General features: G+C 46.3%; 1 protein-coding gene across 4 annotated transcripts in view; it reads right to left on the bottom strand.

The window, feature by feature from the left end:
- The window catches only part of XPO6 (exportin 6), a 117,912-nt gene extending 100,896 nt beyond the window's left edge, over window positions 1-17,016 (bottom strand). Inside the window, exons 1-2 of one of the 4 annotated variants that reach the window (XM_025369789.1) lie at window positions 16,464-17,016; window positions 14,144-14,279 (exon numbers count right to left, since the gene is read on the bottom strand). In XM_025369789.1, coding sequence (XP_025225574.1) covers window positions 14,144-14,221 — 78 coding nt within the window. In that variant the 5' untranslated portion in view covers window positions 14,222-14,279; window positions 16,464-17,016. The remainder of the gene's footprint in view (window positions 1-14,143; window positions 14,280-16,463) is intronic. The other 3 variants (XM_025369786.1, XM_025369790.1, XM_025369788.1) reach the window with 3 other exon arrangements.
- Between the last annotated feature and the right edge of the window lie 1,722 nt (window positions 17,017-18,738).

Genomic DNA, 18,738 nt, shown 5'->3' with positions numbered 1-18,738 from the left:
TAATAATAAATAAATAAAAAAATAAAGTACATCCACACGGTGGAACACCTCCTAACTATGAAAAACAGTGAGTAAGCTCTATACATATACATATATAGAACCATGAAAACCACTCACCTAAAAACACATTTCCCCATACCCAAGGATCCCAGTTAAACATGGCCAGGCGTGGTGGCTAACGCCTGTAATCCCAGCACTTTGAGAGGCCAAGGCAGGCGGACCACTTGAGGTCAGGAGTTAGAGACCAGCCTGGCCAACATGGTGAAACCTCGTCTTTACTAAAATTACAAAAATTAGCCAGGTGTGGTGGCACAAGCCCGCAGTCCCAGCTACTCGGGAGGCTGAAGCAGGAGAATCGCTTGAACCCAGGAGGCGGAGGTTGCAGTGAGCAGAGATCACGCCACTGCACTCCAGACTAACAGAGACTCAGTCTCAAAAAAAAGAAAATGTCAAACACTGAGAAAGAGATGCCTGGGGATCTTCTCTGCTTGTCCTTGTCATCCCAAATACCACTCTTGCTCTTAAGCAAAACTCCGCACATTTCCTACGGTCTTATGTACTAGACACTGTCACAAACATATTCATTCTTTAGGATGGTTATTTTTTTGATAACACAGAAGAACTTGCACTTACCTGCAAGTTCTCCAATTTGCACTCCAAATCAAGGTAAATACCTAGAAGTTTCCTGTTTATTCCACCATGGAATGTGCTGCCTGCCATTCACTGCCTTTCACTCTCCAAGCCCCATACTTTTCCCATCTTTGTCTCTATTTTAGGTTCCATCCTACCCCAAGGTCTATAACCCTCTGTCCACTGGCAGTAACTATTGGTATAAACTATTTCTTCCTAGTGGCTGGGGCATGGGACATCCTGGGCAATTAAATATGCTGAATTCAAGACTGTTGCCATAGATGGATTTCAATTTTCAAAATATAGATTAAATTCAACTTTTACTTAATCTACATCATCTTTTTATGTATCAGGAGATAAGGAAGGACCATATAGTGTATGATAATTTACATAAAATATCCAGAATAAGCATATTCATGAGATAGGAAGCAGATTTGTGGTCACCAGGGGCTGGGGCGAGGGAGAAAGGGGAATGACTGCTTAATGGGTACAGGTTTCCTCTGGAGTGATGAAAAAGTGTGAAACTAGAGTGGTGACTCTTGCACAACATGGTGAATGCACTTAATGTCACTGAACTGCATACTTTAAAATGGTGACGTTTTATGTTATGTGTTGCTATAGTCTGGATGTGGTTTGTCTCCACCTAATCTCATGTCAAAATTTGATCCCCAATGTAGGAAGCAGGGCCTAATGAGAGGTGTTTGGGTCATGGGGGTAGATCCTGATGAATAAATTAATGCCCTCCCTGGTAAGGAGTTGGGGGGTGAGGGTAAGTAAATTCTCACTCTCCTAGTTCCTGAGAGCTGGCTGTTTGAAAGGGCCCGGTGCCTCTCCTCTCACTCTCATCCTTCCTCTCTCGCCCTGTGATCTCTGCGCACAGATTCCCCTTCACCGGCCACCAGGAGTGGAAGTAGCCTGAGTCCCTTACCACATGCCCTATCTTGAACCTTTCAGCCACCAAAATTGGGAGCCAAATATACCTTTTCCCTTTACAAACTACCCAGCTTCAAATACTCCTTCAGCAACACAAAACAGACTAAAACATGTAGTATTTTAAGGCCGAGGCAGGTAGATCACTTCAGGTCAGGAATTCAAGACCAGCCTAGCGAACATGGTGACACCCCGTCTCTACTAAAAATACAAAAATTAGCCGGGCATGGTGGTTCATGCCTGTAATCCCAGCTACTCGGGAGGCTGAGGCAGGAGAATCGCTTGAATCCGGGAGGCAGAGGTTGCAGTGAGCTGAGATCACGCCACTGCGCTTTAGCCTGGCTCAAAAAAAAAAAAAAAAAATGTGCATTTTACTATAGCTTTTTGAAAAGTAACTAACTTAAGACTAGAAAAAATATGTTAAGACACTATTTCTAATACATTAATGTAAATATAAGGGATCCTAAATAAAGCTTAAGGGATCTGTCTCCTATAAACAGACAAAAAATAAAATCTAACTTGTTAGTAAGTTTCCTACATAAACACACAGAAAAAGATACTGAGGAACAATAATGAGAAGCCATTATTTAACCTATTAAATTAGCAACAATTTTCTTAAGATTACCCAATGCTGATGAGTATATTTATCTACAGCTGATGGGAAGAAAAAACTCAAGTAACCTTTCTGGAAAATGTGATGAAGAGCCTTAAAAATGTTCAGACTAGGCTGGGCGCAGTGGCTCACGCCTGTAATCCCAGCACTTTGGGAGGCCAAGGCAGGCAGATCACGAGGTCAGGAGTTAAAGACCAACCTGGCCAACATAGCGAAACCCCACTCTACTAAAAATACAAAAAAATGTTAGCCAGGCGTGGTAGTGGGCGCCTGTAGTCCCAGCTACTTGGGAGGCTGAGGCAGGAGAACTGCTTGAACCCGGGAGGTGGAGGCTGCAGTGAGCCAAGATTGTGCCACTGCACTCCAGCCTGAGCAACACAGACAGACTCTGTCTTAAAAAAAAAAAAAAAGAAAACTGTTCAGACTACATCTAAAAAATACACAGCCCTCAGACCCTTGGGCCTTTCTGGAAATCTATCCTAAGGCAATTTTCTAAAATACATACAAAGCTTTTCGCAAAGACATTAATCACATTATTATTTACCATGGCAAAAAAAACAGAACAAAGAACTGCTTAAGAATCCATGCAATGCAGTATTATAAAGCCACTGCAAATATTTATAAAATATTTAATGATCTGAAAAGCCACTTACGCTATAAAGTGGAAAAGGCAGAAGAAAAAAGTGCATTTACAGTGTAATCTCAACCATATTTAAAAAGTAAACAGGAAAAAAGACAAGAAGGAAGCAAATCAAAATGTTATTAGAGATTGAATCCAATGGTAGTAATTTCTTTGTTTTTTTAAGTTATCAAATATTCTACAGACTTCAAAATACTTTTTATAATCAGGATAACAACTACTAAGCAAAATCAAGAAGTGGCAGAGAAGATTTTGTGTTTCTACAGTAGCATTAGTACCTACTGATTGTCTAGCAGTACTAGAATGAAGAAGGGACAGAAACTGAGCTAAATTATTGGTCACAAGGCCAGGAACACCGGCTCACACCTGTAATCCCAGCACTTTGGGGGGCCAAGGCAGGAGGATTGCTTGAGTCCAGGATTTTAAAAACAGCCTGGGCAATATAGCGAGATCATATGCTGATATAAGAAAAAATAATAATTTTAAAATGAAAAAAAGAAAAAAAGACACTTTTAAAAAAATAAATTGCTGGTCACAAATGTTGGAGGGCTTGGCTGCTGCAGTTTTGTTTTTTGTTTGTAAGTACCTATGGGAGAAGAGCATACAAAAACTCCCTACACTATTTCTGCAACTCTTCTATAAGTCTTACATTATCTCAAAATTACATACTTAAAATAAATAAATCCGGCCAGGCGCAGTGGCTCACACGTGTAATCCCAGCACTTTGGGAGGCCGAGGTGGGCCGATCACCCGAGGTTGAGAGTTCGAGACCAGCCTGGCCAACATGGTGAAACCCTGTCTCTACTAAAAATATAAAAATTAGCCGGGCGTGGTGCCGCATGTAATCCCAGCTACTTGAGAGGCTGAGGCAGGAGAACCGCTTGAACCCAGAAGGCAGAGGTTGCAGTGAGCTGAGATCATGCCACTGCACTCCAGCCTGGGCAACAAGAGTGAAACTCCGTCTCAAAAAAATGAAATTAAATAAACCCTTTTTATAAAAAATGTTTTATTTAAAAGGACATGAGCCTGTGACACAGCCTCAGGAGGTCCTGATGACATGTGCCCCTAAAATAAAAAAATCCTTGATAGATCACTCAATTTATCTTTCTCTAAAAACAAAACGCAGATGAATAATTTCCTGGACAGTAACAAAGCACTTGGCTCACTACAACCTCCGCTTCCCAGATTCAAGCAATTCTCCTACCTCAGCTTTCTGAGTAGCTGGGATTACAGGTGCACGCCACCACGTCTAGCTAATTTTTGTATTTTTTTAGTAGAGACGGGTTTCGCCATGTTGGTCAGGCTGGTCTCAAACTCCTGACCTCAGGTGATCCGTGCACCTCAGCCTCCCAAAGTGCTGGGATTACAGCCACCGTGCCCAGCCTTTTTTTTTTTTTTTTTTTTTGACAGAGCCTTGTTCTGTCACCCAGGCTAAAGTGTAATAGTGCAATCTCAGTTCACTACAACCTCCACCTCCTGGGTTCAAGTGATTTTCCTGCCTCAGCCTCCCAAGTAGCTGAGATTACAGGCACCCGCCACCACATCTGGCTAATTTTTGTATTTTTAGTAGAGATAGGGTTTCACTTATGTTGGCCAGGCTGGTCTCCAACGCCTGACCTTGTGATCCGCCCACCTTGGCCTCCCAAAGTGCTGGGATTACAGGCATGAGCCACCGCACCTGGCCTCCTCATGAATTTTTTAAAAGGCCTTCCCTGGGCCAGGCACGGTGGCTCACTCCTATAATCCCAGCACTTTGGGAGGCCAAGGCGGGTGGATCACCTGAGGTCAGGAGTTCAAGACCAGCCTGACCAAAATGGTGAAACCCTGTCTCTACTAAAAATACAAAAATTAGCCAGGCATGGTGGTGGGCACCTGTAATCCCAGCAACCTGGGAGGCTGAGGCAGGAGAATCGCTTGAATCCAGAGGCAGAGGTTGTAGTGAGCCAAGATCACACCACTACACCCCAGCCTGGGCAAAATAGAGGGAGATTCTAGCTCAAAAAAAGAAAGGGAAAGGAAAGGACAGAACTTCTCAGGTCTGATTATTAGTCAGTTTAGAAACTAATGATTTTTCTTCCAGCTCCATTTGTCTCATAAAATACCTTTAACTTTTCAGGGAGCCCTAGACCAGAGATCTTTTTCATTATAACCTTCATATAAACAGCAGTAGGCTGCTCTAATGGAAATGAACCTATTGTATATGCTAAGCCTAATGGGCTTACCTGAATTAAAACTCAAAGAAATCAAGCAATCTTCCTTTTTGTTGATGTCCCGTAATATGGACCTGCTACCACTGTGCCCTCTTTTTTTTTTGAGACGGAGTCTTGTCTGTCACCCAGGCTGGAGTGCAGTGAGCCAAGATCGTGCCATCGCACTGTAGCCTGGGCAACAGATAAAGACTCCGTATCATAAAAAAGAAACCTAGTGATCTAGAAAAAACACGGGCCTTGGAGTTGGAACCTTAGCTGAATCCTGGCTCTGTCAACTCACTAGGTAATTCTGATTTCCGTTTTTTTGTTTTTTTTTCTTAGCCCAGCTGAAGAGAACAGTAGGTAACTTTGAACAAGTTACTTAGCATTACCCATCCTGGGCCTCAGCATCCTTATCCTCCTCAACTATAAAATGGGAACATAATACCTACCTGGCAGGGTGGCTGTGAGAGATTAAATCAAGGACCCTACGCAGTATGCATGAGAGCCCCTTAACGATGACTTGCACAGAGTGCAATTATGAAACACAGACCTTTTCTCCCTCTACATCCATTTCTTTCCCTTCTCATTAGCCTCTTTCACCCCCTCACTTCTCTGCCCTGTGTCTTTCTTTGGTTAAGATCTACAAGGACCTCACCTCACCCCACTCCTCCTCTTTTCATTGTTCCTCCGTGGTTCTTCTAGTAGCAATTAGCTTTGGGGATCCCCAGTAAGCACACCCCCACCCCCAGCACTTGTTCTAACAACTTCCCTTGCTCACCTGCTACCCATCTCCATCCACCAGGGTGAAAAATACAGTTATCTGAGCTTGCTGGTTGCATGGATTTTGGAAATACAAGGTGTTTACTGCTTTCATACTCTATTTCAATCTTACCACCCTCTCCAAATACTACTACTATCAGTTACTAACCTCAAGGGCCCACCCTGACCTGCTTGGGTTTATTTTTACACCTGACTCTTAATTACTCATGTATCTGCTGAATGCTCACTAGGCACTAGAGAGGCAAAGCAGAGTCAGACGCACTCTGCTATGGGCTCTTAAAGAGAAAGAACTAATCCTCCTCACCCCCAGGCTTGCAGTGGGAAGGAGAAGGAGGGAACAGGGAAGGAGGCAAGAGTTCCACATTTTGCTCTTGAAACTTCTGAACTGTCTGACACTTACTGTAAGAATGTAGTCTTGGCTGGGCACAGTGGCTCATGCCTGCAATCCCAGCACTTTGGAAGGCCGAGGCGGGAGGATCGCAATGTCAGGAGATCAAGACCATTCTGGTTAATATGGTGAAACCCCGTCTTTACTAAAAATACAAAAAATTAGCCAGGCATGGCAGCATGCACCTGCAGTCCCAGCTACTTGGGAGGCTGAGGCAGGAGGATTGCTTGAACCTGGGAGGCAGAGCTTGTAGTGAGCCAAGATCGCGCCAATGCACTCCAACCTTGGCGACAGAGCGAGACTCTGTCTCAATAATAATAATAATAATAATAATGTAGTCTTGTCATTCTTATATTAACAAAAACAAATAACTCAAAATAATAAAAGCCAAAAAATACCAAACTATAATCGAAGGTGACCTATGTTAAACTAGCAGCTGGAAAGCCTCAGAGAGGCAGTGTTTATGGCAACCTTGAGATGTCACGTAAGTTTCATTTGCAAGAAAGAAAAGGGCACTAGAGCACAGGGAACAGTATGAGTAAAGGCAGACAAGTATGAAAGTGCACTGAGTGTTCTGGGAATGACAAATAGTTTGCTGTGGCTGGAAAACAAGGTGTAATTTGGGAAGTATTTCAAAGACACTCCAAATAAATCACTTTAAGTATTTAATGAACCATCTTCATCCCTACTAAGAGACCTCAAAGTAAGAAAGAAACTTAAAATTCAGGGCCCACGTTGAAAACTTGGTCTCTAACAACAGTGGGAACCCTCTGCTCTGAATGACTGGGGTTCACGTGGCATGATCACAATAAGGCAGCTCAGCAGTATGGAAGATGGACAGAGGGACGCAGAACCTGGAAGAGAGGACTGGTCATGATAGCAACTACCAAAGCAAGAGACAATGACAGCCTTATCAAAGCAGAGGGAATGGAGGGAAAGGTCAGGGTCAGGACACAGATATGTTAGCAGCAGCATCAACAGGTCTGGAAGCAGGGGGGCTTGTAGAAGAGGAAGTTAAAGATGACTCAGGTTAATTGTTTGACTAGTTAGAAAATGAGGTCATTAACAGAACCAGGGCACAGCAGAGGAGGCACTAAACTGAGAGGAAGATGATGGATTCGGTTTAAGACACATTTAATTTGATGTTGTCAGAACACTGGATATCTACAGCTGGTAAGGGTTTAGTTTTCATTGGTACACAGGTCATAGCTGAAGCCACGGGAGGCTAAACCAAGAGACTAATATCATGGATGCCACAGGAGCCAAGAAGAAAAGTGTTTCAAGGGAAGAAAAGGAGATCAGTGGCTGCCAAAGGCCACACAGAGAGGTCAAATGACCTAAGGATTGAAAATATGCATTAAACAGAACTCAGCACACACAGGTTACACATAATCTTGAAAAGTAGTGAAGAAAAAAAGTCAGTCTGCTGGCTGGGCACAGTGGCTCACGCCTGTAATCCTATCACTTTCGGAGGCTGAGGCCGGAGGATCACTTGAGCCCAGCGGCTCAAGGCCAGCCTGGGCAACATGGTGAAATCTCGTCTCTACAAAAAATACAAAATTACCCAGGCGTGGTGATGCATGCGTGTAGTTCCAGCTACTCAGGAGGCTGAGATGGGAGGATTGCGTGAGCCCCAGGAGATAGAGGTTGCAGTGAGACATGATTACTCCACTGCACACCACCCTGTGTGACAGAGTAAGACCCCACCTCAAAAAAAAAAAAAAGTCAGTCTGCAATGGGTTGTAGAATGAATGACAGGGGGAAAGGAGAGGTAGAAGGTTGAAAAAGTAGAGGCAGAGAGGGCTGGGCGCAGCAGCTCACACCTGTAATCCCAGCACTTTGGGAGGTTGAGGCAGGCGGATCATGAGGTCAGAAGATCGAGATTATCCTGGCTAACACAGTGAAACCCCGTCTCTACTAAAAAATACAAAGAATTAGCCGGGTGTGGTGGCGGGTGCCTGTAGTCCCAGCTACTCGGGAGGCTGAGGCAGGAGAATGGCATGAATCTGGGAGGCAGAGCTTGCAGTGGGCCAAGATCATGCCACTGCACTCCAGCCTGGGGAACAGAGACTCCGTCTCAAAAAAAAAAAAGTAGAGGCAGAGAGTGGCAACCACACTTTCAGGAATTCCTGTCCTTTCAACACAGCCTATGCCATCACATCTTCCTTGGCTTAGACAGATATGTTTGACAACGCAACTACTTAAGATCTTCAACATCATTCTCCTGCCCAGGGCCAACTACCTTCATCTCAACAGTGCCACAACTGTTCACCTACCTACAGAGATAGCCACTTTCCATATTTCATCAGCACATGGCCCATCTCCTGTCATCGCTTCCTATCAATTTACCTGTTATCGCTTCCATTCCTACCAAATCCAAATCACCAACTGATTAAAACTTTCTACTACTCCCAATCGCCAGGCTACAGGCTTCCAAAATCCGCTTGTGCTTTTCCTTCTTCCTCATCTCTTAACTCTGGAATCAGTTTTAAGTGACAACTCCCTCTCAACCACTAATTACACATGCAAGAACACGCAGGCCCTTGTCACATCCACACAGGCATGGTGTAACATCTGGTTTCCTGCATCTAACCTACACACAGCAGATTGAGTTTCCTTCAAGGAAAAATCATCCAACAAAAGAAGGCCAAACTCCCTAGGGTAGTAGTGGAGACCCTCTATCATCTAGCCACAAACTACCTTGATAGCCTTCTCTCCAACTGCTTCTTCAAATCCGTCTCTTCCAAAACTTCCATCCATGCGAGAGAGCCTAGTTTACTCTCTCCCTAAAGCTCCCTTCGAACACACAAGACCTCAACAACATCCCTACCACAATTTAATTGCCCACTATGCCAAGAATTGCTCTAGACTCTTGGGATACATGAACAAATGAGAGATTCCCTAGCTTTACAGAGCTAACATTTTAGCAGGAGACAACAAAAGAATGACCTCGTTAATAACATTGAGTATATAAAATGTTAAAAAATTGTACAAAAAGAAGTAAAGCAGGATGTGAGGGACTGGAAGTGCTGAAGTGGCATCAACATTTTAAACAGGGTGGTGAGGACAGGCCCCACTGGAAAAGTGACTCTTGAGGCTTAAAAGGTTTAGTCAAGCAGATTCTCAGGGAGAGCACGGTCCAAGCAGAGGCAGGGAGCCAGGCCAAAGGCCTGGAGCAGGAACATGCCCAAAAGGTCTGAAGAGCAGTAAGAAGGCCAAGGGAGCTGCAGCAAAGCCAGAGAGCGAAAGAAGCCGAGCTAGAGGGGAGACGTGACCCGTCGTCTCACAAACCAGCTTGGATGTCAAGCAGGCAGCTGGAGACTAAAGAACTGGAGCTGAGGAGAGAGATGTTGGGTTACAGGTGTCCTGGATTAAGACACTAAGTTCGAGGCCTAGAGTGTTCCGGCTATGAGATGAGAAAGAAACAACCTGCACTACAGGAGGAAAATGAAGAACACACCTTAGTGTCCCAGCCGCCAAGTGACGAAAGGCTGAACTGCAGAAGGGGTACTCAACTTGTCTGATGCTACTGACAGGTCCAATAAGATGGGGAATGAGAGCTAACCACTGGATTTAGCAACACTGGTAGGAGGGACCTTGATAAGTGAGATTAAGAGAGAATAATGCCAGGTGTGGGGGTTCACACCTATAATCCCAGCATTTTGGGAGGCCTAGGTCCAGGAGTTCGAGGCTGCTGTGAACTATGGTCACTCCACTGCACTCTAGCCTGGGCAACAGAGCGAGAGCCTATGTCTAAAATTAATGAGTGAAAGGGAAAGTGAGGAATTAGAGACCAAGTACAGGCCACTCTTTCCTGGGGTTTTGTTGCAAAGGGGAACAGAGAAATAGAGAAATAACTGGCCAGGAAAGTAGGAGTTAAGGTTTCAGATTAAAAAAAAAAAAATCATGTTTGTGTACCATATGTATATATGTGCATAGGTATGCATATAAAGCCCTAGAAAGTCCTACGCACCCAACAAACGTTTATTTCCTTCACTCTCACTTCACACTTATCATTTCCTATTATCTTTGTTGCTATATATCTGACCTTTGTAACTGTCTGCAAGAAACTTTCACTTGCAAGGCCCTTTCTTTGTCCCAGTGTCAAACTCTTCCTCATCCTTCAAGACTCAAATATCCCCTCCTGGGAAGACTTCCCTGACTCTTCTCAGCCAATCTCTCTCAGGTCGGTACCTATGCAATCTTTGTACCAATGCCCCTTTGCATCAACACATTCTTCTACTATCACCTGTATCACAGTCTCTTGTATTTTCAGAGTATGTTGTCTTATCTTCCCCACTAAACTGACTCCCAGAGGGCAGGGGCAGTATTAAATATTACCCTGGAAGTGTAACGGGTATGAGCACTGACTCGCTATGTGACCTTGGGAAGTTGCCTAACGTCTCAGTGCACTGAATGTCAGCTTTAAAACGTGAAATTAAAACTGCCTTTAAGCCAGACACAGTGGTTCACGCCTGTAATCCCAGCACTTTGGGAGGCCCAGATGGGTGGATCATCTGAGGTCAGGAGTTCAAGACCAGCCTGGCCAACATGGCGAAACCCCATCTCTACTAAAAATACAAAAATTATTCAGGCGTGGTGGTGCGCACCTGTAGTCCCAGCTACTCAGGAGCCTGAGGCAGAAGAATCGCTTGAACCCAGGAGGTGGAGACCGCAGTGAGCCGAGATCACACCATCGCTCTCCAGCTTAGGTGATAGAGCAAGACTCTGTCTCAAAAAAAAAAAAAAAAAAAAAAACTGCCTCTACCTCCTGGAGATGTTTGGGATGGGAAATGGGTTAATAGACGTAAGATGCCTGGCATACAGAAAGCAATATATACACATACACACACACACACACGTACACGCACACCCACACATACACACATACATATTAACTATTATATTGTTATATTGTAACCACAGCACCTTGGGATGTAAACTTCATAGCAAGAAGTCAATACATTATTTCATGATTATTTGGCCTAGAGTAGTGGCTCACTCCTGTAATCCTAGCACTTTGGGAGGCTGAGGCAAGAGGACTGCTTGAGGTCAGAAGTTCAAGACTAGGCTGGGAAACAAAGCAACCCCCACTCTCTACAAAAAATAAAATAAAACAGTTAGCTGGGCATGGTGGCATGGGCCTGTAGTCCCAGCTACTGAGGAGGCTGAGTTGGCAGGATTGCTTGAGACCAGGAGATTGAGGCTGCTGTGAACTGTGACTGAGGCGCTGCACCCCAGCCTGGACAACAGAGCAAGACCTTGTCTCAAAAATAAATAAACATACAATAAAAATAAAAACCAATAACAAAAACTCTGGCTTAATCTACCTATTTCTTTATACTACATTAATTTTGCTGACCACATTTTGGTTTTATCAGGTGATTTGAACCACATCATACACTAATTTTTTCAGAAGCTATTCAAGTCATTTCTTGAAAGGTAACTTTTTCTCCAGACTATCTCTAATGCTGTGACTGACATACAAAAACCTCTGGGTACCACTGAACCTTTCCCTGCCATCTCCCTGCACCAAGTCTTCTTCCTATCTCTCAGAGCATGGGATACAACGCAATGCTGTGGGTGAACAAGTGGATGACACGCCATGCAAGTGGCTAAATTTCAGTTCTGATTCTGCCTCCATTATAGGGGCCACTCATGGTAATTGATATTAGAAAAATAAGGCCAGGTGCGGTGGCTCCCACCTGTAATCCCAGCACTTTGGGAGGCCGAGGCAGGCGGATCACCTGAGGTCTGGAGTTCGAGACCAGCCTGATCAATGTGGTGAAACTCTATCTCTACTAAAAAATACAAAAATTAGCCAGGTATGGTGGTGGATGCCTGTAATCCCAGCTACTCAGGAGGCTGAGGCAGGAGAATCACTTGAACCTGGGAGGCAGGGGTTGCAGTGAGCCGAGATCGCGCCACTGCACTCCAGCCTAGGTGAAAGAGCAAGATGCCATCTCAAAAAAAAACAGAAAAAAGAAAAGAAACCTTAGCAGGCAATTCAATTTCTAAGCAACTAAAAAAGAACTCAATTTTGCACACAATTTTCATAGTAAGCAACAGCTCACCCAACACTAAGTAACAATTTCTCAGAGAAGTAGTGGGAACCTCTAACATGTCACACCACTTAAGAATCCATGGGGCCGGGCGCAGTGGCTCACGCCTGTAATCCCAGCACTTTGGGAGGCCGAGGCGGGCGGATCACAAGGTCAGGAGATCGAGACCACGGTGAAACCCCATCTCTACTAAAAATACAAAAAATTAGCCGGGCGCGGTGGCGGGCGCCTGTAGTCCCAGCTACTCAGGAGGCTGAGGCAGGAGAATGGCGTGAACCCGGGAGGCAGAGCTTGCAGTGAGCCGAGATCGCGCCACTGCACTCTAGCCTGGGCGACAGAGCCAGACTCTGTCTCAAAAAAAAAAAAAAAAAAAAAGAATCCATGGGAATGCAACCAAAAATGATTTAATCCAATTCAGTTAAAGTATGCTAGCTCTTCCTGTAATTCTATATTGCAACTATAAATCTTTTTAAACTGGTTCTGAATGTGAAGGTCAAGAGGGATAGTGTAAGCGAAATTCCCCATGCTCCCTATGCCCCACCACTATCTCTCTAAGCAAACAAAATACAGGTGGAGGACTCTCCTGATCTTCCTTCCCATGAGGCAGCACTCAAAGAGCACTGGCTCCGGAGTAGAGCACTTTGGGTCTAAATGCCAACTCCACCACTTGTCAACTAGGAATCCTAGAGCAGGTCTGTCCATCTCCCCCTCTGGCAGGAACAGCCATAGTGGAACCTAGCAGAGTTGGTGGAGTTTACTGATACTGAATGACTAAGAGAAAAAGTAGGTCAGGCGCAGAGGCTCACGCCTATAATACCAGAACTTTGGGAGGCCGAGGCGACTGGATCACCTGAGGTCAGGAGTTCGAGACCAGCCTGGCCAACCTGGTGAAACCCCATCTCTACTAAAAATACAAAAAAAAAAAAAAAAAACACTAGCCGAGCGTGATGGCAGATGCCTGTAATCCCAGCTACTCGGGAGGCTAAGGCTGGAGAATCATTTGAATCCAGGAGGCAGAGGTTATAGTGATCCAAGACTGCGCCACTGCACTCCAGCCTGGATGACAGAGTGAGACTCCATCTCAAAAAAAAAAGACAGAAAAAAAAAAAGTAATGAGTGAAGAATAGCTAGCACATCAAAGATGCTTAATAAGTGGTAGTTTTTATCACATTACACCACTTTCAAGTCTTATTAGAGTTGAAGATTTAAAAAGAAGATATTAAAAAGGCTCAAACTTATGCCAACTAATACCCTTAAAAGTAAAAATGTTAAGTCAGCAAGAAATGGAGAGGAAATAATTTCCTGGAATAAAGAGCTGGGATCCCAGGGTAAAGACCCTCCGCCTGTAAGACACCAGCCAGGCAATAGTTTCCTTACCTTTGGGGGACAGGGCCTACCCTGGGATACCTACAGATGAACCACTGTGTCAAGTGACACAAAAAGAACAATCCCATTCACATCAACTATGGCCACCCCCTGTGTACTTAAATAACTGAGGTCTAGGTGACAAAAACTTTGACTTCCAATATACCCCAGAAAAAATGCACATGGGGTTCATGAAGCCAACTACTTTACAGTTCATTACTCAAAGGTGGTCATTCCCATGATGCTCTACTGACTGTCAACTAAAATGAAACCTGAATACAAGGGTGCTGGGCTAGCTCAGTCAATAACAAAATTCTGTCCAAGGGTCCTAAAGCAATGCTGTAAGTTTCCCAAGGGGAGGAACGTGTGTCTTGTTCATCTGTACATGCCCTAGGCCCTGGTATATGGTGGCTGCTGAAAATTCACTTGTAAGATCTGTACACTCATATTCACAGCAGTATTATTCACAATAGCCAAAGGCTGGAAGCAACCCAGGTATCCACTGAAGGATGAAAGGATATACAAAATGTAGCACATACACACAATGGAATTCAGCCTTCGAAAGGAAGGAAGCTCTGACACACGCCATGACATGGATGAAACTCGAGAACACTGTGCCATGTGAAATACGCCAGTCACAACAGGCCAAATACTGCATGACTCCACTTATATGAGCTACCTAAAGCAGTCAAATTCATAGAAAGAGAAACTAAAGTTGGGTGGGGGAGAAACTGAAAAAAGAGGGGTATAGGTTGTTTTGGGAAAAAAACCTTTGGAGATAGATGGTGGTGATGGCTGCACAACAATGTAATGCTCTTAATGTCACTGAACAGCACACTTAAAAATGGCTAAAATGCCAAATTTTAATTACGTATATTTTACTACAATTAAAAAAACACAACTTAAAAAGTATATTGAGGCCGGGCATGGTGGCTCATGCCTGTCATTCCAGCACTTTGGGAGGCTGAGGCGGGTGGATCACCTGAGGTCAGGAGTTCGAGACCAGCCTGACCAACATGGTGAAACCCCATCTCTACTAAAAATACAAAATATAGCTGGGCATGGTGGCGCATGCCTATAATCCCAGCTACTCGGGAGGCTGAGGCAGGAGAATCACTTGAACCCGGGAAGCAGAAGTTGCAGTGAGCTGAACTGCACCACTACACTCCAGCCTGGGCAACAAGAGCTAAACTCCATCTCAAAAAAAAAAAAAAAAAGAAAAAGTATAGTGAAAGAAGAAATGAAGGAAGGAAAGAGTGCTACTTTCATCAGGCACTAAATGTTATACCTCATACCTCTAGATTATTATTTAGATAATTCCTATCCCCAAATTTCATAGTTGAGGAAATTGGAACTGAGAGCTTAACTGATTTGCCACAATTCATACTTTGTAATACATATGTTAAAATATATAGACTCGCTGTGCATGGTGGCTCACGCCTGTAATCCCAGCACCTTGGGAGGCTGAGGAGGGCGGATCACTTGAGCTCAGGAGTTCAAGACCAGCCTGGGAAACATGGTGAGACCTCATCTGCACAAAAAATTAGCCAGGCATGGTGGCGCACAGCTGTAGTCCCAGCTATTTGGGAGGCTAAGGTGGGCGGGTTGCTTGAGCCCAGGAGGTCGAGGCTGCAGTGAGCCATGAATGTGCCACTGCACTCCAGCCTAGGAAACAAAGCAAGACTGTCTCAAAAAAAAATAGTAATAATAAAACACATACACTATACGTACAGCACATACTGTACGGTGCTGCTCAGGATTAATGGCGTACTTTATCCAGCTGGCTGTAAGCTCCATATCTCAGGACCTACACACTACCCACAGGCCTTTTGAATGTTTCGAAAATTCCACAGGCCTTAAGGTCTGTATCACGAAAGATATAGCTATGTCCCTTTCTCTATTATACCACTAACTTGGCAGGGGTAAAATGGGTGAAACTGAGGAGAACAGCTCCACCCCTCGAGGTGTTCAACCACAGGCTGGGTGATCCAGTACTCACTAAGGGCTTACTATGTGCCAAGAGCTGGGGCAGATAAGGGGTTCAGACAATTTGGTCTTTGAGGGAGCAGTGTCTACCGCAATAGATAGATAAGGCTCAGAAATAATTACAAGAGCAAAAAGACAAATGCTTAACAAAGAGATGTAGGTACACACATTTAGGGGAGTATTGAAAGTATCTATCGGTCTAGAAAACCTGAAAGGTATCTTCAGCAGAGATCAGAGCATGTAGAATAGCAGCCTCAGTGTCAAAAGATGCCGACCATTCCTGACCTTGCCATCACCTGCGCAAGTGACCTCTGTAAATCCCTCTCTGTTTCTCCATATATAAACCTACACCTGGATGAGATGTTTCTCCTACAATCACCCAGCTCTCTAAGTGTATTAGAGATGCCTAGGTTCAAAGTCAGATGCCTAGGTTCAAATCTTAACACTGTTAAAAAGTCGCTTGACCTTGAGCTGGGGAATTAATTGCTCCGTGCCTCAGTCTCCCCACTTCCGAACAGAGGATTGGTGTGATCATTAAATACTACTGCACGTCAATCACTTCGCGCAGGGCCTTGCCAAGTAGTAAGCCCTCAACAAACGATAGTTATTGTCCGGAGGAGCTGCAGGAGGCAAACACCAGATGCAAGGGTTGTGCCTACAGCGCTCCCAGGGCCCTCCCAGGCCTGAGCCATCATCCCTGGGGGGATGGGAGCACAGGGCCGGGGCTCCACACTCTGCACGCATGTGTCACCGGCCAGGCTCCGCACGCGCCTCTCCCCGCCATGGGGAGAGTAGCGATGGTTCAGCAGCCCCGGGGCCCATTCCCACCCCTCCGGTGGGGCACCCCAGGAGGGAAAGGGGCTCCAATCCCACTTACCATGCTGGCCGGGGAGGGGGCTGCTCAGATGAGCTGGTTCTTGGGCTTCGGACACGTCCCGCTCGCACAGTTCAGGTCATGGTCCCAGCAGACTCGGGAAGTCCCCCACCCATGCAAAGACAACCCCTTCCCCACCGGGCCCCGAGGGGACCCTCTAAAAAGGGCAGGGCCGCCCGGGTCGCCTCATCGGGGGCCCCTGAGACAATTCATCCAGACCCACCCGCCCCTCCCCAAGGAAACTGAAAAAGCAGGAAATGAGACTCGGATGCCGGCGAGGAGGGCGGCGGCTCGGGACCCCCGCCTGGGCCCGACCCCCGCGGGGGAAGCTGCGGGCCCAGGCAGGGGCTCCCCGGCCTCCGCGGGCAGAGGTGGCGGCGGGCCCGGCCCCGAGGCTGAAGGGGCGGAGGCTGACGGGCCTCGACTGCGCGGCCCAGGCGGCCGGCTCAGGGGAGAGGCCCGGGGACCCGCGCTGTCCTAGCAGCCTCAGCCCACACGGCCGCTGCCGCCGCCCCCCAGAGCATCCCTGCGAGCACCCGCCCTGGAGCCGCCCGCTAGTACCGCGCGGCCGCCCCCGACCAACAGCCCCAACGCGCCGGAAGTGGCGAGGGCCGGGCGGCCCCACAGCGCGGCCGCCGGGCTGCGGCGCTGGAACCGGACCAATCCGGAATCGAGCGGGGCGAGCGGGAGGAGCGGGCGGAGGGCGGAGGGCGGGGCCGCACCTGACGGCTCCCACAGGCCCCGCCTTCTTGCCACGCCCTCTCTTGCCCCGCCCGCTGAGCCCACCGCCCGTCCGTCCACGCGGGCCGGCAGCCATCTTGGTAAAGGGAACCCGGGCTGCCATTTTAGTAAAGGCGTGGTTTCTGTTTCGCTTTCTTCGCCCATTCATTCCGCAAAGCTTTAGTGAGTGTCTTTTACATGCGGAGCATCGAGCTGGCAGCGTGGCGACACGCGGCCTCGTGGAGCTTACATTCATGCAGTCCACACACTCTTGCCCGACTATATTCCAGGTGCTGCTGTGGGTGCTAGGACCGGGGAGATAAACATAACTTCAATAGTCAAGGTGCTGACGGGGGCAGAGAATGTGTTGGATTCCTGTTCCTATCCTCCAACCCACATTACTCATGAAAGTGCGCATCTTTATTTTGTTTTATTTTAGGGAGAGGATCTTGCTCTGTTGCCCAGGCTGGAGTGCGGTAGCACAATCATGCCTCACTGCAGCCGCAACCTCCTGGCGCGCCACCATGCCTAGCTAAATTTTTTTATTTTTTTCAGAGATGAGGTCTCTGAAAAAGGATTTGATGCTCGGGCTGGTCTGGAACTCCTGAGCTCAAGCAGCTTTCCAGGGATTACAGGTGTGAGTCATCCAGCCAGGCTGAAACTGCTAATTTTAAGAAACAGAATCAGGAAACTATCCCAAACAGCTGAGGTTGAGCCCGCGGGTGTGCCTACTACATAGATTGCAGCAAATCTATATAACCCAATGGCTCTTGTCAACCTTAAATAACGAGATTGAGAAAATAGTATTAAGTATAGGGTTTATTCAAGCCCAAAGCTTGACGATGGCCCACCAGAAGTATAGTCCAATTAGCGGCAGTTACAAATGGGGTTTGTTTGTTTTTAAGACAGGGTCCTGCTGTGTCGCCCAGGCTAGAGTGTAGTTTGTTGTTGTGTTTTTTTGAGACAGAGCCTTGCTCTTTCGCCCAGGCTGGAGTGCAATGCCGCAATCTCGGCTCACTGCAACCTCCGCCTCCCGGGTTCAAACGATTATCCTGCCTCCTCCTCCTCTCGAGTAGCTGGGACTTACAGGCACCCGCCATCATGCCCGGCTATTTTTTGTATTTTTAGTAGAAATGGGTTTCACCATGTTGGCCAGGCTGGTCTTGAACTCCTGATCTCAGGTGATCCACCAGCCTCGGCCTCCCAAAGTGCTGGGATTACAGGCGTGAGCCATCCTGCCCAGCCTCAAGTGGGTTTCTACGGAAAAAAGAGGCATAACATAAGGTTGAATAGGAATGGTGAGAAAGGGGGAAAAATAACATAAGCTATTGCCTATACATTGTTCTTTCTATCACAAATTTCAGGAACCTGAAGGAAATGGGGGAGGCAGCTAGTCTGGAACAAAATGTCTTTAAACAATTGTCCCCGGGCATGTGGAGGTAGGAGTGTGCCCGAACTCCCATACACAAGTCTCAGTGGACCTGACAAATTTTGCATACTTCACATAACTCAGACTGCCCTGAGCTATTTTTCTTTCCTCTCAAACCTCAGTGTGATC

This window comes from Theropithecus gelada, chromosome 20, assembly GCF_003255815.1.
Source record: "Theropithecus gelada isolate Dixy chromosome 20, Tgel_1.0, whole genome shotgun sequence".
Lineage (NCBI taxonomy): Eukaryota > Metazoa > Chordata > Mammalia > Primates > Cercopithecidae > Theropithecus > Theropithecus gelada.
Note: the sequence above shows the minus strand (reverse complement) of the source record. Positions and strands in the feature narration are given on the sequence as shown.